The sequence below is a fragment of the Mya arenaria genome, chromosome 3 (genome assembly GCF_026914265.1).
Source record: "Mya arenaria isolate MELC-2E11 chromosome 3, ASM2691426v1".
In the NCBI taxonomy this organism is placed as follows: domain Eukaryota; kingdom Metazoa; phylum Mollusca; class Bivalvia; order Myida; family Myidae; genus Mya; species Mya arenaria.
Window position 1 is genome coordinate 69970158 of NC_069124.1, and position 27987 is coordinate 69998144.

The 27987-nt window shown below is 36.0% G+C and overlaps 1 protein-coding gene across 2 annotated transcripts; it reads right to left on the minus strand.

The window, feature by feature from the left end:
- Positions 1 to 27834, minus strand: LOC128226868 (3'-5' RNA helicase YTHDC2-like). Of its 2 annotated transcripts, none has more exons than XM_052936956.1 (34): positions 27697 to 27834; positions 26701 to 26907; positions 26334 to 26424; positions 25500 to 25687; positions 25062 to 25264; positions 24424 to 24590; positions 23992 to 24094; positions 23203 to 23359; positions 22827 to 22881; positions 22642 to 22694; positions 22361 to 22499; positions 19857 to 20014; positions 18874 to 19066; positions 18247 to 18431; positions 17401 to 17488; positions 17189 to 17276; positions 16883 to 16963; positions 15336 to 15418; positions 14598 to 14703; positions 14053 to 14172; positions 12821 to 12986; positions 12513 to 12619; positions 12131 to 12225; positions 11760 to 11936; positions 7496 to 7725; positions 7136 to 7248; positions 6787 to 6882; positions 6475 to 6544; positions 4261 to 4404; positions 3675 to 3904; positions 3290 to 3435; positions 2818 to 2902; positions 1861 to 1981; positions 1 to 1617 (listed from the first exon to the last, which is right to left on the minus strand). In XM_052936956.1, the coding sequence occupies exons 2-34, from the start codon at positions 26900 to 26902 to the stop codon at positions 1382 to 1384; spliced, it is 4476 nt and encodes a 1491-aa protein (XP_052792916.1). In that variant the 5' UTR covers positions 26903 to 26907; positions 27697 to 27834; the 3' UTR covers positions 1 to 1381. The 2 variants fall into 2 exon arrangements, with proteins under 2 accessions (XP_052792916.1, XP_052792915.1); XM_052936955.1 differs by having other exon boundaries at positions 6448 to 6544.
- Between the last annotated feature and the right edge of the window lie 153 nt (positions 27835 to 27987).

Sequence of the window (27987 nt, forward strand, 5' to 3'; positions counted from 1 at the left end):
AACATTTGAAAATTTAATTGCTTCATAAAAATTTCATTCAGTAACAACACTAATAAATATGATAGAGTTAAAATAGTCCAGAATTCAATTCACAATAATGTCAAAGACATAACAAGAGTATATTAAGGGGATAAAAGTATCGTCTGTTTTTCTCTGAGTCTACCAAGGGGCACAAACCAATAATAATTTTAGTTAGATGGGTCTTGCTTCACAAACATGTATGGATAGTGTTATTGGAAACATGTGTGTCAAGTTTCCCAGGAATAATTTGAACACCAACACCAAGGTCAACAATACCGGGAATTATTTCTCAAAAAAAACCTATTAGCTACAAATTAAAAGAAAATCAAAGATTTGAGAAATTGAACCATTTAAACTTACTTCATCTATGCATGTTTCAACTAAAAAAGAACTATTTCATTCAATTTTAATTCAGTCTGTTACAAACAGTACACCAAACAAAGTGGACATGCTTCAAATAAGCCACTTAATAAACAAGAGGGCCAAAATGGCGCTAATTCGCTCACCTGATTCCAAATGACCAACTAGTCACTGGTTATAAAGAATGTTGGTAAACGGCCACTACATGAGGCTACATACCAATTATCAAGCCTTAGCCTTGCAGTTTCAAAGAAGATTTTCAAAAAAAATTCTGTATCAGTGTATAGGAAACCTTGGACCACAATAGTGGGCCACTTTTCATCTCATGGTCATAGTTTGAAAAATATTGGTCAAGGACCACTACCCGAGGCTGCATACCATATTGTCTGGCTGATGGGAATTTTAGTGAAGATGATGTTTAAGGTTTTAAAATGTTGATGCTAGATGATGGACAATGGACAAGGACACCGGACATCAATCGATCAAAATAGCTCACCTTGAGTACTACGTGCTCAGGTGAGCTAATAATATAAACTACAGATCAATTTCTAGGGAAATCCTTTGTAGGTCTCTCCCCTACTTAATGGACGGAGCAGATTATTTAAAAGTCTTTCTTCCTCTTTTTACTTGCATCAAGTTTTTTCCTTGATCTTTTTAGATTTCAGTTTTCCAAAATAATGATGAAAAATGATAATGCTGGAAGGTGATACATGATTTGAACACATTGTAAATATGGTCAAGATGAATATGTAAAACCTGACTTAAAATATCACTGTCATGGACAATCTTCTTGAAGACGTCTAATAAGTCCACTGCAGGAATGCAGTTTTCAAAACATTTATCCAATTTTCCTTCCACATTTGTCCATTCCTCTTTCCTGTGATGGTAGGAGCAATATTTCAAAATATATTCCCATGATCTTGTAAGTGGAAGCGCTACTGTTAAACTCCCTCTTTTTCTGCACAAGCAACAGCCATTTGGTAGGGCTTTCTGTGTTTTCCTACTTCCTGTGTGGGTAGTAGCCAAATTGCTGGTACTGGTTCCCATATACCACCTGCCCCTGCTGCCCCTGGTACCCGGCATATCCTCCCCTGTGGCCCTGGTAGGCAACAATGTGGCCCTGGCCCCGGGCTGGGCGTCGCCCACGGGGCTGATAACCACCCCAGTTCTGATATTGACCCATGTAGCCTGATGGCTCTTCTGTAATGTCTGTGTAAAGTTGACACCTGTCAAAACCTGAAAGAAACCAACATCATCAACACAAGAACAACGTTTTGTCATGGTTGTCAAGAATGTTAAACTTGTAATTGACTCAACAGTTCAATTATAACATGTAAGGGAAAATCAAATTACAGGTTTCACTCTTTTATGCTGGTATACTGTCAAATAGTGTCCATATGATAGTGATTGTATGCAATTATGCAGCCTTTAATACTTAATTTATAATTAAGTATGGTTATTTGATCATCTCCTACTAACCCTGTTGTGTAGACTCCCTATGTGTAGTGTATGCAGGGTCCTCATGTGTGTTGTCACCATTGTTGTCAGGATAGCTATCCCATAGCTGAATGAGGGCATGTCCCACTGATGGCTCAACTTCCTGCAAACAAGATTATGTATCCTCAATGAAACCCTAAGTTTTTAATTAACAAAGAAAACCTTAATAACTGGCATTAGCATAAACTGGAGTATCCGGAGATACTAGGGAAACAAGCTATTATCATTGAAGTCATTGGCTGCCTAGAAGTCAATAGTTGCTAAACAAAAGGCGATTGCTCAGGAAATTAGTGGTTGCTAAGGAAGTCCATAGTTGATAAGGAATGTGATGGTCAAGGTATTTATTGGTTACTAAGAAAAAATGTGGCTGTTTAAGAAGTGGCTGGTTGCTAAGGATGTCCATAATTGTTAAGGAGAGATTGTTGCTAGGGAAACAAGCTACTACTTAGAAGTTTGCTATGGATAGTGATGGTTGCTATGGATTTAAGGTGACTTGAAGAAAGTTGGTCAAGCACCAATATAAAAATCTACAGAGTAGATATCTCAACAGTTTTGCAAAATAAGATTGTTAAATATTTACCTTATATATAAGTCAAAGTAAAAAAGGTGACCAACTGCAGGACAGGGAAAACATTGACCCAAAGAGCATGATTAGAACAAAATTGATTGTGTACAACTAGGCAATGCTACATGCCAACTAACTAAGTTCTAGGCCTTGCAGTTTTGGAGGAAAATATTTTTAAAGATTTTCCCTGCGTATGTGTTTCCTTTTATATAAGTCTGTATTTAACTAACCCTGCCCACTGGTGGCCATTTCTTTAACAGAAGGAATTTGGTTGAGTGTCACAAAAGGAACACATCTGTAAATTATCTTTACAATCATGTGTGTGGTGCCTAACAAAAAGATTTTAAAGTTTTTCATAAAGTGAAATTGTATACCTGTCCATCCCTGCTGACTTGTACTCGCTTGCTCTCGTTCCAGGGGTTGCTCAGGTGGTGGGTCATCTGGAATGGTAGGTTTCCCCTGAAAATAGACACTGCTCATTTATTCCTGGTTTTTACTGTTATATAACCCTTTTATGACAATCTAATAATACTATCATAATTTAATCGATAACTGATACCTCTAAATTCCATTGGATAACAAATACAAACAATTTAAGTCACTTTCTTTAATTTATCAATGCGCCAATCGGAAAAGACCAGTGTAAGAGGATGATAATGCTTATTTCTTTTTCTTAAAAATTAAAAAAAAAATTAACCATGTTAATAATCACTAACAGTTTTCAAGTTATGGTTAGGATTAAAGTTTTTGCACACTTTTCTCCACCAACGACAACACCAAGGTATGACGATACCTCAACTTGTTTTTCTTGAAAACCCCCACATCATCTGCATTTCTGCAGCTTACCTTTTTACCCAGTCGACTGAAAAGACACCCCCTGGTCCATTGTAGTCATAGGATTTCTCTGTGCCAATGATGGAAGACATTTTGGCATAGCCCTGGAAATGTCCGCTACTCTGGATGGAGAAGATCAGGTACACTATGTTCCCATCCTGAAAATAGTTAATGCATTGGAGCCACTTGAGAAAACAACATCAAAGAAGAGAAACATTAAAAATATCTCCAGCTCTTCAACTGTATCTCTCTCATTATTGAAGTTTATACTGTTTGAGAATTGTTCCTAATAAATGACAGACTGCCATACCATATAAAGTATGTCTATATTTATCAAGGTAATCTCAATTAAAAGAGATAACTTACAAAATAAAGACAGCATCATACATAATCTCACCTGAAAAGCTTTATTCAGTTTCTTCTCATTAGCCCTTGATGTTGCCCAGGCTCCTTTGCTGACAGAGATGTCAATATTTCTCTGATTGGAACACTTCATGATGAAGTATCGCGGCTGACCACTGCCTGGGCCCAGCTGGGGACTTGTGTATGGGGAACTGGCCATGCTACCATGGTGACCACTGCTGGATGGGCTACTATGGTTTGAACTCGCTCCAGAGTGGATTAGCTCTGCAGGAGATACAAAATTAGAGTCAAATCTTAGTGGTACCTTGTACTGACAAAACCGACCTGTTTTTATTATGGCTAAGTCTCACTTTATGTTTCTCTTCTTTCTTGAATCATTTAAACATCTTTATGATTCTCTGTATCAACAGGGTAATATTGTAAGAAGTATGGCATTTTTTATACAAATAAAAGTAGTTGAAACTCTCAAACTCTGTTATCTGGATGTTCCCATCATGGCCATTATTTTTTTTATTTATTAAGACATGTTTTGCAGTTCAGTTATATCCAATGTTCGTGATCTCAAATTGCTTCCCGAGGTCCCAACACTTTCAAAAATAAATTCTCTATCAAAAACCTACTAGGAGACATAAAATCTTTCCTCTTTGGCGGTGTGCTGGTTGCCTTCTTGGCAGACGTGGAGAACCTGTGGCGCACACTGTCCATCGAGGGGTCATGTGACATACCATCACCACGACAACTGCCAGTCAGGATACTCTCTGCAGCTAGAGGTACAGCAAGAGATAAATGTGAAATGAATTTTTGTGTTACTCTGATGTCATTTCATTGTACTAGTTTGACAATACATGATTTAGTAACAGAGTGACAGTTGAACTGACTTTGATAAGCTTAACTTTTTGCTCATTTCAATTTTCTTATAGAATCTGATCTGTTCATTCTAAAATGTGCTAATGAGCCTCTCAAAATTTATATCTTTGTAAATTATTGTAACAATGTATATTTGTATATAACCTGTAATAAGATAGACCGGTGTAAAACACAAAACATTCATGCATTTACTTTATTTTGTTAGTAGGTAGTTCAGTATATTCAGAACAGATTTCAGAAAGTTAAAAGTTCAGAAACAATTACTATTCTACACAAAGTTTAAATTTCATATGTATGTACAAGTGCAACATAAACCATGCTGTGTGAATTGATGATGAACATTGTAAACATTGAAAAAACACAGAAGAGTAGACAGAAATATGTCCAACCTTGAAAAATTACCGTATTTCCCCGACTATAAGGCGATCCGCTTATAAGACCACCCCCTAACTTTGCCCATGAAATCTGGTGTTTTTGTCAAGACTGGTTTACAAGACAGGGTCAATTTTTAAAGCAAATCCAGCACTTGAATTTCCCAAGTCTATGATAATGTTCAAGCTAAACAGTCGATTTTCAACTGAATTTGTTCATTTGCTTAGAAGAAAATCGCCAAGTTTATGTCAACTGTGAACTCTCTAATGTGGGGGTAGGTTAATAATAGAACAACGTTACGAGGTTAAGGATTTATTGAACTTTTTTCGTACAGCCCTAAGGTTCATTCATATTTGTAGTAAACTCAAATATATTGGCCATGATTTGAAGGTTCTCAGACGAGGATTATTGATTATTATTTTTCTGATCGTATGGTATGTTCTAACCAGCCTAGACGCAATCTTGGGAGTAAATGGGGTTATACGGTAAAGGCTGACCTATTTAAATAAAAACCACTGCCATGCACCTTTGATATTTACACAGCTCGTGCTGTGACGTCAAAAATTGTACCGTTTGATCTGCAGCCGACAAATACGACACATTCCATTACAAGTGTTAATAAGTTAAATTTTCGCAGGTGTTTGTTTGGATTGCAGTTGATGGGACTTTAAATAGGAGAAATAAATAACCACTGATGATTGCGGATAAATTAATGTATATTAAACGATTAATGAAATGTGTACTGAAGCATGCCAGTAGGTCAGCATGATATATGCATAGCCTTACGTAAGGAAAAAGTAAGTTTTATTTCTGACATGGAAAAAATAACACAATGATTTTTAAAAAAAATATTTTAATTATAAAGGCAGTAAAATGTGTCTCCTGTCATAAACAATGTGTTTGGACCGATAACAATCATTTGCCAATTAGAAAATATCGAGTGTTCATCGTAGCAAAACAAAGCAGATGGTCATCTTAATCCGATTGGTGTGATCTTGTCACTTTTATTGGGGTGTCATCAGCAGACAATAAATATGTCAGTCAAATACCGTATGTTGAATATTACTGATTCTGACTCTATTCTTTCTGAATTTCTCATAGACTTGCTTATAAGACGGGCTCCCTACTTCGAGGTTAAAAATCGGGACCCAATTTCCCCGTCTTATAGTCGAGGAAACTGTAGGTACTTTGTTTATATAATGAATACATGTAGTTAAAACCTTACTTGTGATTGTCATCATTGAGGAATAGAGGTTACAGTGTCTGACTGACAATTGTGTGGTTATAGGCTTGATTTCTATTGGATGCACACTGCCTTTTTCTGCACCATATTTTCTTTGATATAAAAAATCAAGGCTATTTCATTTCTTAACTTTTGAATTATCAATAAACTATTGATGTTTTCTCAAATCTGCTAGCTTAAACTTTACGTAAAGTGTCCCTTAAAGTAACAGAAAAAAACAAACACATGCTTGAAAATAACAAGAGTGAGGGCTAGACAACCAAGCAAGGTCAAAAGAGCATGCATAGTTAACAAGCAAGCAAGGGTGTTAGTGAGGGCGGCATACACATGGGTCTGGGCCTCTGGCCAATACCGGCAGGCTGTTGAAGTCCCAGGGCCTGCTCCTCATTGGTCAACACATTCACCACTGCAGATACCACCGCCTGGAGTTATGTGTATTGAAGCAGTTTCATTATAATGTCAAATACCACAGTGTTGATAGATGCCTTTAGATATTACATACACATAGCAAATTATAGTTTATTTTTGTATGCTTATATTCAAAATAAATACTATGCACATGTTTACATCTGTACACCTTTAACATCAATCTTTATTCAAAATTAGAGTTTTAAAAATTACAAACATTATAAACTATTCTGAACTAATACACAGTAAATCAGACCTCATCAGCTTGAGTGAGAGGTTTGGATGGAGCTCCCATTCTTTTCAGGAACAAACAGTGCCATTTCTGTCTCAGCTGGATACCCAGACATGCAGACTGTAGTAAAAAATCTTGTTTCATATCCGATTTTGAGTCAAAAGAAACCCTTGTTTACAAATGAACATTTCGCAAATACATATTTCATGTATAACTGAAAATTCATCTAAACATATTTTTTTCTTTATTCATTTTTTTACAGCATTAAAATAGCCATAACTGAAGCATTTTTTTATTTAACGCATTTCTCTCCTAGACTAAGCTTTTAGTGTAATTATATGAAATGACAATTGAAGAAACTAGCAGCACTGACCTCAGCATCTATCCTGAATGCTAGCCAGTCAGAGAGCTGTAGGAGACAGGCCTTGTTTTCCTCTGGGTCTTCATTCTCGCTGTCACTCGGCTCCCCTAGTCCCACCATGCCCTCTACACACAGACATAAATCACATTGTATGGTACAGGTGGGTTTTTCACTGATACACATGTTTGATTTGCATGGCAAATTCATGTAAGTTTTCTGGATTTACCTTTTGAAAAAAATACCACAAACTACAAATCAATCTTTTATTTAAGCTTTACATTAAAATGTAAAATGCTGAATGTTATTTTTAGAAGCAATTGTTGTTGTTTTGTTTTTTTGAATCACGGATGTATGTTCTAAACTCTGACATACCATCCTGTATTGTTTCTTTGATGGCATCGGCAGGAAGTTTGGCCGGCCCTGAGAACAGGGCCACGGTGATGGGAGACACGACCGTACAGGTACGAATACATGCCAGGCTTTTGAAGGCCGGGGTCACACCTGACCTGGTCATCTCCTCGTAAAACACCCAGTCTGATGGCAGGCTGCCGACTTTGTCCGGCAACACTGAAGACTTGTGTACACCTATCTTCTCTGACGACCTGAGGTAAACAATTTTTATAATTTTTAATTCAGCACATATGTTTTGTAGGGAGTGAAATAACACTAGCGGCATCAGTCTAAACTGATTTATTTTACAATGATTGTGAAACAAGTAGGGATGCAAACGAATATTCTAATATTCGAATATTCGATCAAACGTTTGGTATTCGAATGTCAAAATCGGTATTCGAATATTCGAAAAAAAGAGTAACAACACTAATTCTCAATAAAGAGAATAAACTAGAAGCGCCGCAATGCGACGAAACCAGGTTTTTGTTATGGGCAATCAGAAATTATAGCCAATTAATTTGTTGTATGACTTTATCTTTACTTTTATCAAAAAGAGACGTAACTGAAAATTACTGTTGGCGGAAACCATTTTTCTATTTTTAGTAATAGTGACCTTGACCTTAGCCCCTCCCCACTCAAAAGCAATTCCAAGCTAGCTCTTCACATAAGCTACCTACACACTAAGTCTCATCAATATCTATCAATGCTAACTTATGTTATTGGGCAGAAACCATTTTTCTATTTTAAGTAACAGGCGACCTTGACCTTAGCCCCACCCCCTCAAAAGCAATCCCAAGCTAGCTCTGTACATAAGCTACCTACACACCAAGTTTCATCAATATCGGTCAATGCTAACTAAAGTTATTGGGCAGAAACCATTTTTCTATTTTAAGTAACAGTGACCTTGACCATTTTTCTATTTTAAGTGATAGTGACCTTGACCTTAGCCCCACCCCCCTCATCGCAATCCCAAGCTAGCTTTTCACATAAGCTACCTACACACCAAGTTTCATCAATATCGGTCAATGCTAACTAAAGTTATTGGGCAGAAACCATTTTTTTATTTTAAGTAACAGTGACCTTGACCATTTTTCTATTTTAAGTAATAGTGACCTTGACCTTAGCCCCTCCCCACTCAAAAACAATCCCAAGCTAGCTCTTCACAAAAGCAAGTTACGCACCAAGTTTCATCAATATCGGTCAATGCTAACTAAAGTTATTGGGCAGAAACCATTTTTCTATTTTAAGTAACAGTGACCTTGACCTTAGCCCCTCCCCCCTCAATAGCAATCCCAAGCTAGCTCTTCACATAAGCTACCTACACACCAACTTTCGTCAATATCTATCAATCCTAACTTAAGTTATTGGGCAGAAACCATTTTTCTATTTTTAGTAACAGGCGATCATGACCTTAGCCCCACCCCCCTCAAAAGCACTCCCAAGCTAGCTCTTCACATAAGCTACCCACACACCAAGTTTCATCAATTTCTGTCAATGCTAACTAAAGTTATTGGGCGAAACCATTTTTCTATTTTAAGTAACAGTGACCTTGACCATTTTTCTATTTTAAGTAATAGTGACCTTGACCTTAGCCCCAACCCCCTCAAAAGCAATCCCAAGCTAGCTCTTCCCATAAGCTACCTACACACCAAGTTTCATCAATATCTATCAATGCTAACTATAGTTATTGAACAGAAACCAATGTTTGACGCCCGCACGTCCGCCCGCCCAACGACAACCTCATTCTAATAACCCGGTTTTCGTTGAAAACCTGGTTAAAAACTTCTGCCTACAACATTGTTGTTGTTTATAAAGTTTGTTTCCTTTGTTTTACAACGACTGGCCCCTATTGCCAGAGGTGTGAATGTGGTGACAATACACTTAACACGTGTCATATGTCATTTAGGGACATATCGTTGGGTACTGTAAAAAGTCCCACTACTTTTACAATAACTGACTAGGAATCGCAATGTTTTGTCTCGGCTGCAAATTAAGCTGAGCAACATAGCTCAAAATGCCGTGATGATATGAATGCCATGTGCTACAATAATGTCTTACATGTATGTGCTTTAAACTGATTTCAATGGTTCGATACAATGTTCGTGCTTTGAAATGTAACTGTATAGTATAGCGTTTTAGGATATATTTCCTCTATTGTTGAACAATAGATGAGTCAAATCCAGATACGTTTTCGTTTAATTATTTTACTAGTTCCCGAGTTGGTTTAGGTTTTCCATAGTTATATTAAGTCAATTTAGAGGTCAATCTCAGAAGGAGGCTGCTATTGTCCTACGGAAGGACATTCCGTGGGCCTAAAACGATATTTGACTAGGATCCATCTATTTTCACATTGTTTACGAATATATAGGCAGCGGAATTGAAATTATTTGATTTTGTTGTTTGTCTGTTTATAATGTACCGTAAATGACTGGGTATTAGACGCACTTTTTTCCCTCAGATTTTGATGCAAAAAAAATGCCTGCGTATAATACCCAGTAACAATTTTTTGAACTCTTTTTCTGAGGTCAATTTCAAGCCGAGAGTTTGTTTAGATTTATGTAGAAAGGGATGTTACTCGCATCATATTGATCGAGTATATACGGGTTAAAACGGCAGTTGAAGATCGGGATACGGTATATCGTAAGACGTTTATAATTTCAACAACAATATTTTTCGATTAAAGTTACCGTAATTCACCTAAGAGTTCGGACACTCTAAATATTTGGACACCCATAATTATTTCCCAAAATAATTTATTTTGTGTACCTAATTTTCGGACACCCAAAGGACATCAATCATAACTTTCATAGTTACCAAGTTTCACAGACGAAGATTATTGATTTTTATCTTTACAATGCCTGGCTAGATTACCTAACCGTATACACCACTGTGACAATTTAATTAGTTACTACCCATCCTAAACGATTTATTGCCTGTTGAAAAGGAAGTGTGATATATTTATTTGAGGATTAAACAAACAACAAGGGCAATCAAGGGATTAAGAAAACATCGACATGGCGTGTATGTAAAACGATCAGCCAATAAGCTTTCAAACTTGTACCACACTTATAGACTATATGAAGCAATAATGGTACAGTTATACATTAATCCTGCATAGCAATGTCCATGCTCTCCACCAGATCCTCGTTGGTATAACTGTAAGTTATGTGACGTCACACAGTGTGACTCTTTGATCTGAAGCCGATAGAATGTGTTTATTCAGTTCAGTGCATGTATAAAATGGTGTTTTAATTAACTTCATGAAGGATTTACACTTATAGGCGTAATAAATAAGTTTATGACCATTGATTACTACGGATAAATTAATAAGTGCTAAAAAGCAAACATGAAGAAAAAAGGCAGGTTAAACGAACATGTAAATAAAATGTAAAAATGATAATTTTCTATGTATTTGGAGAGCGACAAAAATAATTAATTTATGGTGTCCGAACTCTTGTGAATTACGGTATTCAATATTATTTTGAATAATAAATTGAATTAAACAATAATCAAACTTACATAATTATAAAAAAGCAAAGTTGGGCACTGTCAAAATATTTTTTGCATAACATAACTTTTCATTCTCGACAGTATGGTTGTATGGTTTTAAAGATAACCATCGCCATTTTCACGAATTTATTTTTTTTTGTCACTGTCAACAAACATGGTGGCTGAAAATGCCGGACGATTTTGACATTTTTTCTATGCGTCTTTTAACCAAAAACATAGATTAAAAGTTTTTTTCTCGGATTTTTCAGATTTTTTTCCCTGCGTCTAATACCCCCTATCGTCTTATAACCAGTCATTTACGGTATTGTTTTTTTTTCTTTCTAAAATATTGAATTTCAAAGTCTCATTTGGTGGAAATGAGGGCCCACCGCGCGTACTCGCTACAACAAAGTAGAGTAAAAATGCCCTGGCTATTACTTAAGCAAACAATGATACATTTTGTAGTAGTTAACTACATCTTCCAAAACATATATTTCCTTGATCGATTATTCGAATATTCGATCGAAAGAATTACCGAATATTTAAATATCAATTTTGCCATTCGTTTACATCCCTAGAAACAAGCTATAACAACATTTTATTAACATTCACCTTGAGAGAGCTACATTAAACAATTACACATGTATTCATGTTCTTTCAAATGCAAAAAAGTAGTAAATTGCCTTTGCCTTTTTGATTGTTGGTAAATAGTACAAAATAAGGGCGAATAACAGTCAAGAATGGTCTAACATACTGTCCAGTGAGTTTCTGTGTGTACTTGTCCCTTCGCACAATGTTGGGGTATGCTCCAGCACACAGGGCAGCCTTGACCACTGCCCAGTTCTCAGAGTTTGTGTTCAGGTCCCTGATGTCACCTCCCCCTCGAGCCCGCACAAAACCTGAAGCCCGAAGCTGGCCTAACAGCTGGGATCTGTAAAGCAAGGAACTCAAATAGAGGCCAAGTGATTGAAACTGTGTTAGTTTTGTTCAAACTCAACTGAACAATGTTACAGAAGACAAGTTGAATTTCACTAACTAATATGTTCTTCCACAAACATTTAAGTTAAAACACTATATGCTCAAGTGATAAGATAAATTACATCAACTGAATTGTTGAGTGTTTACCTCATGCCAACAATCATCTCCATGACAGCCGGGGACACATAGTTACGGGTACAGAAATTTCTCTCCCATCCATCAGTGCGAGCCTTCTGCCAAGCCTTAAAACAAATACACAAGAGGGGTCCATCACTTATCAATGCCTTTCTTCAAATAGGTATAAATGCATTGTAAAGTGAACAACATCATAAGGGTCATGATTAACTGCCCATCAAACATGTACCGGTAAGTAAGAGTGCTGTCATCAAAGTAATTGTTCAGCTCCACAGGCTCCTATTCTTGGCCAAATAAATTGTAGAAAACATGGCTGAGTAAGAGTGTCCTCATACATTTCACCTATGCAGGGCTTGTGGGTTTTGAACTAGTTTTGAAAATTATGTCTGTGTACCTGGAAGACTCGGAGTAGAGCCATGTGATCACTGAATGAGTTGGCAGCATAATCCCGCCTGATGATATGAACTTCCCTCTTTTGTGAGGCCCATGCTGGTAACAAGACTACAAACAGAATTTTGCAACAAAATTTTGATGTAGTGAATCTAAAACAAGCCTTCATATTACGTATTTTCTTACACCTACTGAATCGATTATTGTAATACTATTCCACTTTCAAAGATACTAATACTTCTCAAGAATTATCAGTGGGATAACTGGACCTAAAGAAGATTTTTAAAAGCTAAAACTGCACGATCTACTTACAAGGGTCTTTATAAGAAAGGGCACACACAATGGTGAGAATGGGGTCTAGACACTTGAGAACGATTGAGTACAGGACCATCTTGCCGAGGTGCGGCTCCACAGGGAGGTCAGCCAGGTGGCGCCCCAGCTCGGTCAGCTCCTCGTTTGGGTCCAGGGCATCCATTTGCTGCAGAATGTAGATACAAACTAGAGATTGCTTTTTTGAAAATGAGCTTGTCTCCCCCATTGTGTGGTCGTAGGTGAGAAATAATCAATGATGGACATGAAATTTGTAGTTTTGGACTGGAGACGAACAAATATAGGGGTCATCTTCTGGTCATGACCAACCTGCATACAAAGTATGAAGTTCCTGGGTCCAAGTATGAAGTTCCTGGGTCCAAGCTTTCATTAGTTATTGAACAGAAAGAAGTGTGACGTACAGACTGGTGACCAACAAATTGTTTTTTACCTGAAGTAAATTTTAGTGATCTCAAAATCAATACGGTTCATCTACTAGTCATGACCAACTAGCATACCAAGTATGAAGTTCCTGGGTGCAAGCGTTCTTTAGTTTTTGAGCGGAAACCGTTTCTTCACCTCAAGGTCACGGTGACCTTGACCTTTGACCTACTGATCTCAAAATCAATAAGAGTCATCTTCTAGTCATGACCAACTAGCAAACCAAGTTCCTGGGTACAAGCGTTCTATAGTTATTGAGCAGAAACCATTTTTAAGCTTAAGGTCACCGCCAACACCTTGACCTTTGACCTAGTGATCTCAAAATCAATAGGGGTCATCTACTAGTCATGACCAACTAGCATACCAAGTATGAAGTTCCTGGGTCTAAGCGTTCTATAGTTATTGACCGGAAACCAAGTGTGATGTACAGACTGACTGACGGACAGACTGACGGACAGGGCAAAAACAATATGTCTCCCCATCAATGGGGGAGACATAAATACTGGAATTACATCAATGATTATTATATCTACTGATTATATAGGAAAAGGTTTCTTTAAGTACCCAAGCTTCGTTGATTCTAGTACCATGTAAATCTTCTTTATAATACCATTAGGACTATGATATTTGGAAAACTGGCTACCTGACCCAATATTTAAGAACAGGAATTTATGCTGGATGGCCTTAGTGCATGGCAAATTTGCTAACTGAGACTTTTCTGCAGTATTTGTACTCAATTTACATCTTATCTTCTGCATTTTATTCCCAGCAAAATATTAAGCATAGACATAAACCTTGAGTATATTGAGTGCTGAGCGGGTGACCAGGTAGGGCGGGGGTTCCGGAGCCTTGGCCAGGAAGTCTTCTATGTTCTCATTCACTGGGGCCAGCAGCTTTGTCTGCAGACACAACTCCTACAAAAAATATTCAGTTTTCTTTAAAGTATGCTTGTTAGGGTAGAAACTGTTTAATTCAACTCAGAGGTTGCAAAACATGACAGACACTTTAACTTGTTTGTGTATCTACATATTCATGTAAAAATTGTAGTTGAATTTAAAACATGTTTGAAAAACTTCTTTAATCATTAATTCACACAGATCACTTTCTTCATGCTATTGAAAATGTCATTGTAAACTTGCACAATAAAGACATCCCTGGATTAGGCGATACACAGAACATACCGATAGTGTTTCATAACCTCTCTAATAACAGAGCAAAAACATGGTAGTGTTTCTCATATGTATTTTACATAGTTACATGCAAGCAGTCATATGCAAACCCATGCATGCAGAAAAAAAGCATAAAGCACCATTGAATTTTAACAAAAGCTGGCTTGTACCTGGAGTGGGCATCTGATGAGTTCAGCAGTGGCAAACTCCATCATGTGTTGATGTCTCCTCCTGCTGAACAGGTTGTAACACACTCCCGGCTGACATCGACCAGCCCTGGGTGAATATGCACATATTATTGCAGTAACAGTAAGTGATAACAATTGCCCTTTAAGCCATTAAAGAAAAAAAAAATCAGTTTAAGTAGTTTAATTAAAAATCATTGGAAATATCTAGCTAAAAAATTACCAATAGTTCTGCAAATATTAGCAAATAAGTACTGGTAATTTCTCTGTTGAAAATGTTAACATTTTGGCACAGAACTTTTTAATCCACCAAAGAACATTAAAAAGTAAGCTCTTCATGGGTGCATATCTGTGATAGGTGTTCAAAGGAAAAATATCTGCCACTAATATGTTGTCTTTTTTTATTACCGGTATACGTTTTACTAGTGTTACATTAGTATTGAAACACATATCTTTACTGGTGGTTCCACTCCCTTTAAATACAGCTTGTGTTAAAGTAGTTACAGATAATTCTCTAAAACAGTTCTCATGCATTTGTAACAGAGATTCTCTTGAATGTCACTTCCAGGTAGTGAGTTGATTTAGTGTATTACATTAAACAGCTTGTTTACAACTGATAGCAAAGAAGAAGTTTTTAGTAAATCACAAAAATATAAATGTATCACCAAAAATAAAGTAATATGATCCCATGCTTTCCCACTAAGATGTTTTCAAAGCACTTACCTGCCTTTCCTCTGCGAAGAGCTGGCTTTTGAGATCCAGTTACTCTTCAACATTGTCACTTGGAGAAGAGCATCAAATGTTTTCTGTGAACAGCAAAATACAAACTGTCAGTAAACATTTTTTTATTAAAAATTTTGACATTGAAATAAGATTTTTATTCGGACAGAAAATGCATATTAAACCATGTGTGAAAACAAGAAACGCCGCAATGCGACGAAACCAGGATTTCAATGATTGACAGAACTTCAGCCTGTGTCTGTTTTTCTATTTTTAGTACCATAAGGACCCCATACGCAATCACATGAAAGGTATCAATAAAATCTTCCTTTATACCAAGTTGGGTCAAGATATGTCAACCCTAACTAAAGTTATTCAGTTTCAACCGTTTTTCTATTTTTAGTCAAGTGACCTTGGCCTTGACTCTAGGGACACCAAACGCAATCCCATGAAAGGTATCCATAAACTCTTCCTATAGACCAAGTTTGGTCAAGATATGTGAACCCTGACTAAAGTTATTCAGTTTCAACCATTCTTCTATTTTTAGTAACAGTGACCTTGATCCTAGGGACCTAAAACGCAATCCCATGAAAGGTCTCCATAAACTCTTCCTTTATACCAGGTATGGTCAAGATATGTGGATCTTAACTAAAGTTATTCAGTTTCAACCGTTTTTCTATTTTTAGTAACAGTGACCTTGACCTTGACCCTAGGGACCCCAAATGCAACCCCATGAAACGTATCTATAAACTCTTCCTATAGACTAAGTTTGGTCAAGATATGTCTATTCTTACTAAATTTATTCAGTTTCAACCATTTTTCTATTTTTAGTAACAGTGACCTTGACCCTAGGGACCCCAAACGCAATCCCATGAAAGGTATCCATAAACACTTTCTATATACCAAGTTTGGTCAAGATATGTCAACCCTAACTAAAGTTATTCAGTTTCAACCGTTTTTTTTCTATTTTTAGTAACAGTGACCACGACCTTGACCCTAGGGACCCCAAACGCAATCTGATGAAAGGTATCAATAAACTCTTCCTATAGATCAAGTTTGGTCAAGATATGTCAACCCTGACTAAAGTTATTCAGTTTCAATCATTTTTCTATTTTTAGTAACAGTGACCTTGACCCTAGGGACCCCAAACGCAATCCCATGAAAGGTATCCATAAACTCTTTCTATAAACCAAGTTTGGTCAAGATATGTGAACTCTAATTAAAGTTATTCAGTTTCAACTGTTTTTCTTTTTTTAGTAACAGTGACCTTGACCTTGACCCTAGGGACCCCAAACTCAATCCCATGAAGGGTATCCATAAACTCTTCCTATAGACCAAGTTTGGTCAAGATATGTCAACCCTTACTGAAATTATTCAGTTTCATAGGTGAGTTTGACGCCGCCCAGCCGCCACCCGGCTGCCCGCCTGAACAACGACGTTTGTCATTCTAATGACCATGTTTCACTTTGTGAAAACCTGGTTAAAAATCACTCTATTTTATTTTGAACCTTTGCCTAAATATTCCATGACTGTAGAATCAAGAGAAATACCTCTTTCACTTTCCCAGAATTTATGACATAGACAACATCATTTATCGTGATACTGGTCTCTGCTATGTTTGTGGCAAGAATCTGAAAAACACATATTTCTGCTGGTTATATTGCTGCCATCTTCTGTAATCATACAGTCTCACTAAATTGCTAATATATAAGATTAAAAAAAATAATGTCAAACAGATATTTCAGCGTTTTTAACAAGGTTCAAGCAACAATTATTTTGAATTGCCATCATTCATACAATGGGCAAAGAATCTGTTTTATTTTTGCTTGTTTTTAGTGTTCTAACATGATACTAACAATCTTCCTTATGCCTGGTGGTGAAGGTCTGAACACTTTCCTCTGGTCAGCAGTCTGCATAGCCGAGTGCAGGCAATACAAGGTGTATCTACAAGAGTAAAGGGTCCAGTAAAGGCATGTTATGAAGCTTCATGTGTTTTATGCTTGAAACATGTACACATGAGAAAGGCGATTTAGTAAATTTATTCAAAACAACTCATAAGAATTGGTACCTGATATTTGAGAAGGTATTATCATCTTCAATCCTACTTCTCATGTTGACAATTTCATCGTAACCAGACAGGAATATCAACACTGCACCTGGAAGAGTAAACATGAATGCATTAACAAACAACACTTAATGAAGTCAACTAAGTAAAAATTTCAGATGGCTAAAAAATGACTGTTTACCATACAAATGAGCAATACAGTATTGAATACCTGTATAGAATTGAAACTAAAGGCTGCACAATGGTAACTTTAATAATATCAATATGTTAGAAGTCAGTTTGGAAAACAAAGAGTAAATACCACATGCTTATACATCATATGTAAACAGAAAAGTGATTGATATTTCAGGCTTTTTCAGCGGTACATGGGTATTTCAGGCTTTTTCAGCAGGACATCAGTGTTTTTCACTAATTAGTTGTTTCCGAAGATGACCAATGTTTCAAAAGCCAGTGCAGGATGACCAAACAAGGATTAGATATGCATATGCATAACCCCAATAAGAATTCTTCAGTAGCTCATCTAAGAAATAAGGGAAGAGCAAATGTTCACTCATTTTAACTTCTTGTTTATCATAGCATATGACAGAGTTTTTGGAGGGATGTGCCGATGAACACAAAATCAATATATGGCCATCTTGCCTTAACTAATGTAACATTGCGAAGCTTCTGAAAAAAGAAGTAAATGAAAAGTGATCTGGTGCGGCTGCAAAATCTCCGAAATACGAAATATTTTTCTGTTTACATAGGTTTTATACATGTGGTAGGTACACTGTGGAAAAGTTAGCCTTTGGAGTAAAGTCATCAATCTAATGATGATTTATGTTTATCCAATGTACACATAACAATCACCTTCAGGTTTAGTGTTGACAATGAGGAAGAGTAGCTCAGCTATAAGGTCTATGTCCACCTTGTCATCATCCCAGCAGTGCTGGTAGACTGTGAGCAGTTCCCTTTGTTCCCGTTTTTCCTCAGTCTCACCAGACAAGTCTTCCTCCATCTCTGTATCCTTCTGAGAGCCCGCACTGCTGGTCAACCTGTAAAATAGAGAGAAGCTATGAGATCTATGTCCATCTTGTCACCCAGCAGTGCTGGTAGACTTGGAGACTGTAGTACTCTAGGTAGACTGTGAGCAATTTCCTCTGTTCATCCGTCACATCAGAAAAGTCCTCCCCTATCTCCTTAGCCTGCTGAGGGCATGACCTATTGGCAACATGTGTTAGACATGAAAATTGATTCCTCTTTTTAACTGATAGATTGGTCAGTTATTAATAAAAAGCTAGCATAGGAGTTATCAGTATTTCTTGTCACACACACATATATTTTTCCTCCCCACTCTCAATATTGTTTTCGTGTATGATCATTGGATGTACATAAACCAGGAAAGGGTATGCTAGATCTTCAAAATAAATGCTTAGTAAATAGTCATAAGAAATAGCTTACAGACTGAATGAATATAAATCAGTCCTCAATACATACATGTGTTCCTCGAGGACAGCAATGATCTCCTCCTGATTAAACTTCTTGGCCCAGTCCAGGGCCGTCCAACCATTACTAGAGCGGATCCCTGGATCTGCCTCCAAGGCTAGCAGTTGTTGTACAATTGGTACAAATCCACGGCCTGCAGCTATCATCAGGGGCGTCACAGTTGTGTCAGAGTGCTGATAGTCAACTGCAGAGAAATACAAATATAATTGTACATGTAAACTAGTAAGAACTCATAACTAGACACAACAAGAGAAGTCACTGACTGTCCTATCCCCAACCAAATGAAATACAGAATCTCCTTTGCATTTTCACATAGGATATGAATTAAGCAAAGGGTAATAACTTTAAGAATATTAAAATTGAGCAATTGGTTTTTGTTCATTTCAGTAACAGTTTTGTTGTTATCTGTTAGCGTGCAAACAAACATTAATTTGATTATTTTAATTATAGAATATTTGCTTTAAAACAATACACAGCAATATGATATGGGTTATGAAATAATCCAGACAAAATTAGAGTATAAAGAAGAACAAAGGGCAGAAACTCAAAACATATGGCAGCAAGAGTTATGGTTCCTGTTCACTGCACTTCTCCTAAATATTACATTCCTGTATACGATATCCGAAGTCAAAAATCCTCTATAACAGTAGTCAGGTTATTGACAAAAGCCTGCAAGCCGAGCACTGGAAAACATGTCTGCCATGCTTACGTAAAATGTAGATACCCAGTTCGTAGCATTATAAGTAAGTTACATTTAATGAAGTAGTAGTTTTACAATTTTAGCTTTTCTATAAATGAACATGATTAATTAATTGCTGCTTTAAGTGACAACAATTATCTTTTTCCTTGCACTCTCAATTGCTTAAACACAAAATATTGGATATATTTCACTCACATCCCATATTTGAATAGCTGCAGTATTTTTAAACTTTTATCAAAGTGTAATATAAAAATTATCATTTTCAGTCACATACCGCTGACATTCTCAGATGAGATGAAGTAGAAGAGTTGGGAGAAGTGCTCATCACTGCCGCTGAGCCAGATCTCGGACATACATTGGTCCATCTCGGCCTTGATTACAGAGTCCAACTCCTCCTCATCCTTCTCAGCTATACCAAGCATCGACAGCTGCCTGGAGAGAATATTTTGTTTATACATGCAGATAGTGACCCGTATTCACCAACTTCTTTAGTGCCAGGTGACATAGTGAAATATATTTCCAAGTATTTATGAAAGCATAAGAATTGAGTTAAATAAATTGTGATAAAATAAGTGAATACTAAGTGAAAACTAGAATGGTTGTTTTCAAAGGGCCGCACTTTTGAAAATTCATGTCTCTTAATCTGAATGGGAATATTTTAGGAAATATTTTATGTAAGCAAAGTGAATGGGAACCTTGGCGCAATAACAATGAATAAAGTTGCTCACTCTATCTCATTCCTTTCAGTAGCTTCAGCTTAATATTAAAGACAATCTTGAATTGCCATCTACCAATGTTCCAAATTCCATTCAATTGCTTGAGTTCTGCCTCAGACAAAGTTGTTTGATGAAAATCAAATACAAGGGGTAATTTCTTGGAAGAAAGTGACCAAGAGTTATATTTCCTTCACTGTAAACAACTTTGCATTCACACAATTGCACTGAGTTACTCCCATTAGTTTTTTTATTCACAATATTCACAAATTTTATTAGAAATTCCAAACTAAAAGAGGATAACTTTGCAAGAATTTGCAGTGTCCCAGAGTTATATCTAATAAACAATAGATGGAATTTGCGACCAGAAATGGAAAGACCAAGTCGAATTTGCCCCCCATGCATATCATACTCAAAGTCGTTTGTTTTTAGGACAACACAAAATAACATGCATTGTGTGTGAATCAACAGCTGTATTCACTCTTAATGTTCCAATCAATTTCTTTAATCCAGACATATCATTACAAAATTTACCAAATTGTGCACTCATATGCATGTTTGGGTTTAAAATGCTCTTAACCGACCTAAATTTTGTCTAAGATGGCTGCCATCACTCTTAGCATTATAACGAGGAACTGTCACCAATAAATAAATTGCAATATAACCTCTGTTTAAACATTATATATATGTTGAATTTATAATATAAATTTCAAACACTTAGTTTGGACATCGATTAATCCAAAATGGAGTCAAAAATAGCTGCCATGAAATTTATCCCCAGGTGCAAATATGTGCACAAGAACACAAATACCCACGGAGGTAAATTTACCCAAGGGTACAAATTTGCCCCAAGTCTGGAGGTTGGGTAAATTTTACCTGTGGTATTTCAGGTCATATAAGCAAATTGGGGATTTTTTTTTATTTGGCCGGGCTTTACAGTAAACAAGTAAAGAAGGAAAATTGTTAATACAACTTTCTTTACTTTGTAAACGTTTTTGAAATTTAACAGTTCATTTCTGATTGTTTCTACGAAGGAGTGAAAGGTTTAAAATATCATGTCATCTTTTTATTTAAATATATTATTTTCAAGTTAGCTATTTGGTCTTTCTTGGAGACTCATATGCTATCAGAACGGAATGCTTAACTTTCAATTACATTTAATTATAAAAGCTATCACACTCCTATTTCAGTTGAAACTTTTGAAGTTATCAACTTAAAACATATTCTTGATTGAAACAAACATGAATATGTGTACCGGGTAGTTTAAATGTTTTCTGACTGTATCACATGTCTATTTTAGAAAGGCAGATATATTTTTAACTTTCCTTAAAGTACTGAAACATGATATCGCCCAGTGAATAAAATACAGATATTGATATCTTATTTCAGCAATATTACCTAAATCTTTGATAAATGTTCTTTTCAACACAAACTATTTGCATTTAATTAAATAAATTCAATGATCTGAATTACCATATAAACATGTCCAAATTATACCCCACTTATTTGCCCACTTGGCATTAAGATATATATCTTAATGGATATATGATATAACTGCATTATGATGCACAATAAAGTTCAAACTCATTGGAATGTCAAAATAGATAAGAAATAGAAAAGGCATGCTGCAGACAGAATTTAGTTAAAGAGGAACAACAAAAGACTATTAAAGAATAACTAAAACAAACACTTTCTCCCTTATTTGAAGGGGATACATTATAATGCTTACACCAACCAAAATGACATGATCATTTATGGAATAACAATATTGAAAAGACTTGGAAAAAATTCTCACAATTGGTTACCTTGATAACATTCAAAAGTTTGGATAATTTTAAATCTATAATTTCATAATTATCTATAATAATAATAAGCACTAGAACAATGTATAGTGACTATGAGAACCAAGTGTAAGAGTAATCAGACTTAAATTGTAAAATAAGTTTGCACTACAGACATTTGTAACAAGACCACCTGACTGACCAAACAAACGTATAATGACTCCAGTGTACCCCTTCAAACTTTGATTGCAAGGGTATACTGAGATCTCCCTCCCCAGCCTTACTCTATAATCTTGTTCCTGTCATCAGGCTCCTTGTTCTCTTCCTCCTCATCTTCAAGGTCTTCCAGGTGGTGTTTTCTTCGTCGCCCCGTCACCACCCGTGGGTCCACCCAGTCTGACAGACGTGCATCTCGCTCAGTCTCTGTGAGAGTATGACAACAATAATTGTCAGGCATAAAACAATCGTCTTTTAAAGCTGAAAAATATTTTTAAAAATGACTTGTGATTGTCCTCACATAAGTGTTTATGAATTTACTTTACAAAGTACATTACAAATGCAGTACTGGATTTTCTCTCTGCCTTGTATCTCTCCATCTTCCGGTTGGTGTACTGGGTCCTGCAAAAGTAGGCAGTTGTTATTCCATCTATGCATGTTGTAACATACATAACAAAGCATTACAAACATCTCTTAAAATATACAGTAGCTCTATGATAGTAACAATGTACGTCTATATAAAGTAAAACATACCATGAAAGAATGTCCTCAAGGAAATATTCATCCACTGGGAAAAGATTGCCTGGCACTGAAATAAAAATGTCCAGATGTATACATTTTGTCTGAATATAGATATGTAAAATAAAATTATGTTACAAGTAAGTAATCCTAACAAAATGAAAATAAATATATTGTTCCATTAAGGAATGTTTACAAATTCTCTGTCATGAATGTTACATGTTTTTAGCTGAGCTTGTCTTTGCAGTTATATTCATTCAAAAGTAGTTTACAAGATCTCAGTAAACAAAGATAACAGAGTGCTTAGGTTAATAAGCATATATGTGGGCACAATAGAATTTAGGACTAAAATCGAGTTTATGTCATTCACACATGTAACACAGTTCCTTACCTGCAACGACAGGACAGTTATTGAAGTACTTGATGAAAAGTTTCGTGTTGAGCGTGGCGCTCATGAGGATCAGTTTTAGATTCGGGTTCCTCCTCGCGATGTCTCGCAGTGAGATCAGCAAAAAATCACAGAACTTGTCACGTTCATGGACTTCATCCTGAGGGAGAAAACATCATGTATCTTATTGCATTAACTGAAAATGCTACAGATCCTGAGAGAGAAAACATCATGCATTTAATTCCATGAAATGAAAATGTTACCAAGAAGAGAGATAAACATTCATCTCATTGAATAAACTTAATATAATAGGGAATGAGAGAGAGAAAACTTAATGTATTTCGTAGCATAAACAGAAATGTTAATGAAAAAGAGAGAGAAATACAATCCAAATTTGATGCATAATTTTCAATTTATCATCATTGACATAACCTGCACTTTAGGGAACACAATGGCATACTCCAGGCGCATAGCTGACTGTACGCAAATATGCAGTTGCGTAATGAAATTTTGACAGGTCAAAGTTTTTGTCATACCAAAAACCCTGAATTTGAAATCAAAAACGAAGGGGGCTAGGGGGTAAAGGGTTTAAAATGCTGTCCATCATCAATCTGCATAATCCCTAATTGGCACTAGCTACACGCCTGTACTCCACCAATCTTTCAGGGTCATCAACCTCAATTTCTGCACCATTATTTAGGTAGAATTCTATCTTCAAAATGTTAGACAGTTTTATGAACTTGTTATTAATAAAAGACAGCAATGCAAAAGACAGCAACAGTATATACCTACCACAATGACATGTGTGACTGTATCAAGGGCATTCTCATTCCCCATCATAGTTCTCAGCAACACTCCATTTGTACAGAATGTGAGCAACGTCTTTGGAGATACCCTGCAAAAACACTTCAATTCATATACTGGCACTTGTTTTGGGTATAATTATATGTTTTAAACCTTTTTTTTTTAAAACAAATACTATAATTACACTCAGAATTATGGGCCTTGCTACACGCATGTGGTCTCTGGAAAGAGTTGTTCTCAGTTTCATTAAATTTTTTAAATGGTTATGATTTAAAATTTTGCACATTGACAAAACCAAGGCTTTCACAATACCTTCACCTTTTTTCTATCAAAACAATAGACAAGCTTAAAATACCAGACGCAATTTTACAGTACAAAAAATCTTGAAGAATAACCCAATCCTAACAAACACTTTTTTACCTGGATTCCAGCCGTATTTGAAATCCGACAGTCTGTCCTACAGATTCTCCTCTTTCAGCTGCCACCCTCTCAGACACACTGAGGGCGGCTATACGCCGGGGCTGGGTGCAGAACAGGCGACATGGGAGCCCCCTTGCATGGCAGTCATCCAGGATCATCTGGGGAACCTACATGACAGTAATGCTTAGCAGTGATCGAAATTAGCACAAGCCCGCAAGCCCTGCACTGGTAAAATGTCTTCCGGGCTTGCTCAAATTCTGAAATTTATATAGCAGGGCTTGTTCAATAATATGATTCCATGCAAAAGTATAAGAATTCGGGCTTGTTCATCCCAAAGTCTAATTTCGATGACTGGTTTAGACAGGATTATAGTATTTAATGTACTGAATTATACTAACTGTAATCTTTTTGTGCTAACAATAATATGATAACCAATTTCAAGTTAAATTATTTTAATTAACCAAGTTTTCTCAAATAAAATTTTAATCAAACAAACCAACCATTAAAGAAAGAATTTGAGTCAACTTGGTCCAATCTTTACTTAATTATCTGGTTTTAAAAAGGGTAATTCTTTAAACATTCACATGTCAGTACTTTTTACTTTTCTCAGGAGTTCTTAAAAATCCTGACTACCCTACCTGTGTGGTTTTCCCAGAGCCTGTCTCCCCCGACACCAGGCAGATCTGGTTCTGTTTGACAGTCTCCAGTATCTGCTCTCGGTACTGGTTGATGGGCAGGCTCCGGGCAAAGCTGGCCAGCTCAGAGTTGCCTCGCACTGGAGGGACCTGTGGAAGACCATTATTGAGACGACCTGTCGCAGTTCGGGCAAGCTCCTTTGAAACTGTTTGGAAACAAAAAAGCTTGTAAGTTATGATGAAAAGCCATTGTATATAACCATTAGCATGTTTTTTGGGTGGTACTTTCAGTTACAGTTTAAATTTAACACAATTTCAATGAAGATCAAATGTAAAGCAATTTTGACTAACCAATAAAAAAAATACATTTCATTGAAGTAGTTATAATCATTAAGAATTTTTTTTCCCACAGAATGGAAAGCCAGGCGCCAGCCAAAGTACCTTCATTGACATGAGTTTTATCCACGTTGGGTAGGAGTTCGAGCCGTTCCTTGCTGGTGACGGGGAACCGCTGGAGCAGGGAACCAATCTGGAACTTGGAGTTGCGTACCAGCTGAAACGTGGCACTGCTCACTTCTGTCTTCGCTCCTTCCTTCTTTGACAGCACCAAGAAACGAGATGCATTTTTACTGAAAGAAAAATGTAAATATGCCTGGATGAAAGTCAAAGTGATAATGATAAAATATGGATTAATTACTATAAAATTTAATTAATCATTAAGGTTTTTTGAAATATATATACAATGATTCTGGCTTACATCATATTTCATTTAAGGGCTTTTTTAGAAAAAATCGGGAAAGGCCGAGCCTTTCTAGTATGGGAAATATTAGCATATTGTAGCATGAAATTTGGGGGAAAAGTCAAATGAATGAAATTGAAAATAGTCAAAGATAAAAAAAATGGTTCATTCGGTAAAAAAAGTTGCTAATATTTTTACATTCTTATTTGTTTTTTTCAAAATTTTACTATTTTACATATCATTAAATGCTACAAAGTTAAATTAGGGAAAATTCATAAAAGCCTTTTTCAGCCCCTCCCATATATGTAGTTTGTCATTTTTGGCAGTTGGGAAATAGCCTTTTTTTGTCCCTGCTATATATGTATAAGGTGAAAAAAATGTACTACATATATTGCTTACAGTTTTACTGTCACATTTATTACAATCTGATGTTAACATTCAAATTTTATTATCAGCAACTACTTAGGTGCCCTTATATCAATCAAACACTATAATAACATTAATTTGTTAAATACATTGTATTTTATAATACATACCCTCTACTTTTGTGAGTCAAGCCAAGTTGATCAGCAAATCTATGAACATATGCCCTTTCAGTAGCTGTCAATGATGATGGAAATTCTAATTCTGCAAAAAAAGTGGTTTGTAACCAAAGTAAAACCTGTATTTTATGGTGTTAAATATGTGTATCAACAGTTATTTCATTATGTCAAACCTCAACAGACCAACAAGCTCACTTCTATTTATTCCCGCCCTAAATTTTGTGATGTGGGGTATAATCAAATTATTTTATTAAATTTTTCACATTCAACAACAAAAAAACATGATCAGGTGTTGAAATAAAAACAAACAGAATAACATGTACATGAATGAATATGACCTGCAGTAGATGAACACACTAACCTTTTTGTTCTTCATTCATGCGGAATCTTTCAATTGCTAGATTGATTCCAATCTTAACTTCTTCACTTATACATGCATCTTCCTCTGGCCTTGGACCAACAGTGGGTCTCACACCCCAGTCAGGCATCTTGCCACCTCTACCTCTTCTGCCTGTACCAGCACTCCCAGTGCTCGATGGCCTTGGTGGCTGTTTCTTTGACATTTTGTCTGTAAAGAGATGCATTCCTATATAAATCGTTAATTAATAGATTTTGCTATTTGAATTTGGCAGCCAGTTACTAGTCCAGAATCTTCTTACTACTTAAAAATTGTCTTTTCGTTTAATTCTAATCTGTTTACATTAAATAAAGTTTAAACAAACTCTTAATAACATTATAAATCACGGTCCGTTATGTCCCAAAATATCCCAGAATATGGTCAGTTATGACAAGTTTGTATTGTCCATGGACTGTAATGTCCGTAATTCCTATAATTCAACATCCTAATAAACTATATTCAACATCCTAATAAACTATATGAAATTTAAGTTTTGGGGATAATTGAATTCAGAAATCATTGATTTTCATCACATTCAAGGATCAGTATGAACTTTTATCTGTAAGAAACTAATATTTAATGATTTCCTCATTTGCAGGAGAATAAAAAGCTTGTTCTTTTACCTGTAAAATTTCCCAATATACTTATATAGGCATATTCGTGACGCATATTTTCAAAAAATGTCTAGGGACTTTTTCAAAAATGGGCAGAAAAAGCCCTGCAAGTCATAGCAACCTGGCACAAAAATGTCGAGGCCTTTTAAAAGATTTTGGTTAAGTCATATTTAAGAAAATATGGGACAAGGAATAATTGATATGAAGTTTAGGATTTAACAATGTGGAGAGCTTCACCTTGTTTCTAAGAAAGAAATCTACTTTCATATTCAACACCGACACAACAGAGCCAATGAACTACATGTACAACACCAGGAGTTTAGACCCAAAGCCTCGGGGAACCTACCGTTCAGATCAAAGTATTATATTGCGAGTAATACCATCACAATGTTTAAATAAATCATTATATGGCTAGTATATTTTCCAAATAAGCAGATGACAATTTTGTTTTCTTTTGCAGCTGACATTTGATACTCGGGAGCAATATAATCATGTCCGAAAACACTTGTTATATTTCAATATATTAATTTATATCTAAAAGCAAATTTACAGCATTTTCGGGGTGCTTTTTTATTTGATAATTGTTGTTTAATAAAACATTTATGGCATAATCCGACGTGTATTGTATTTAATTGTC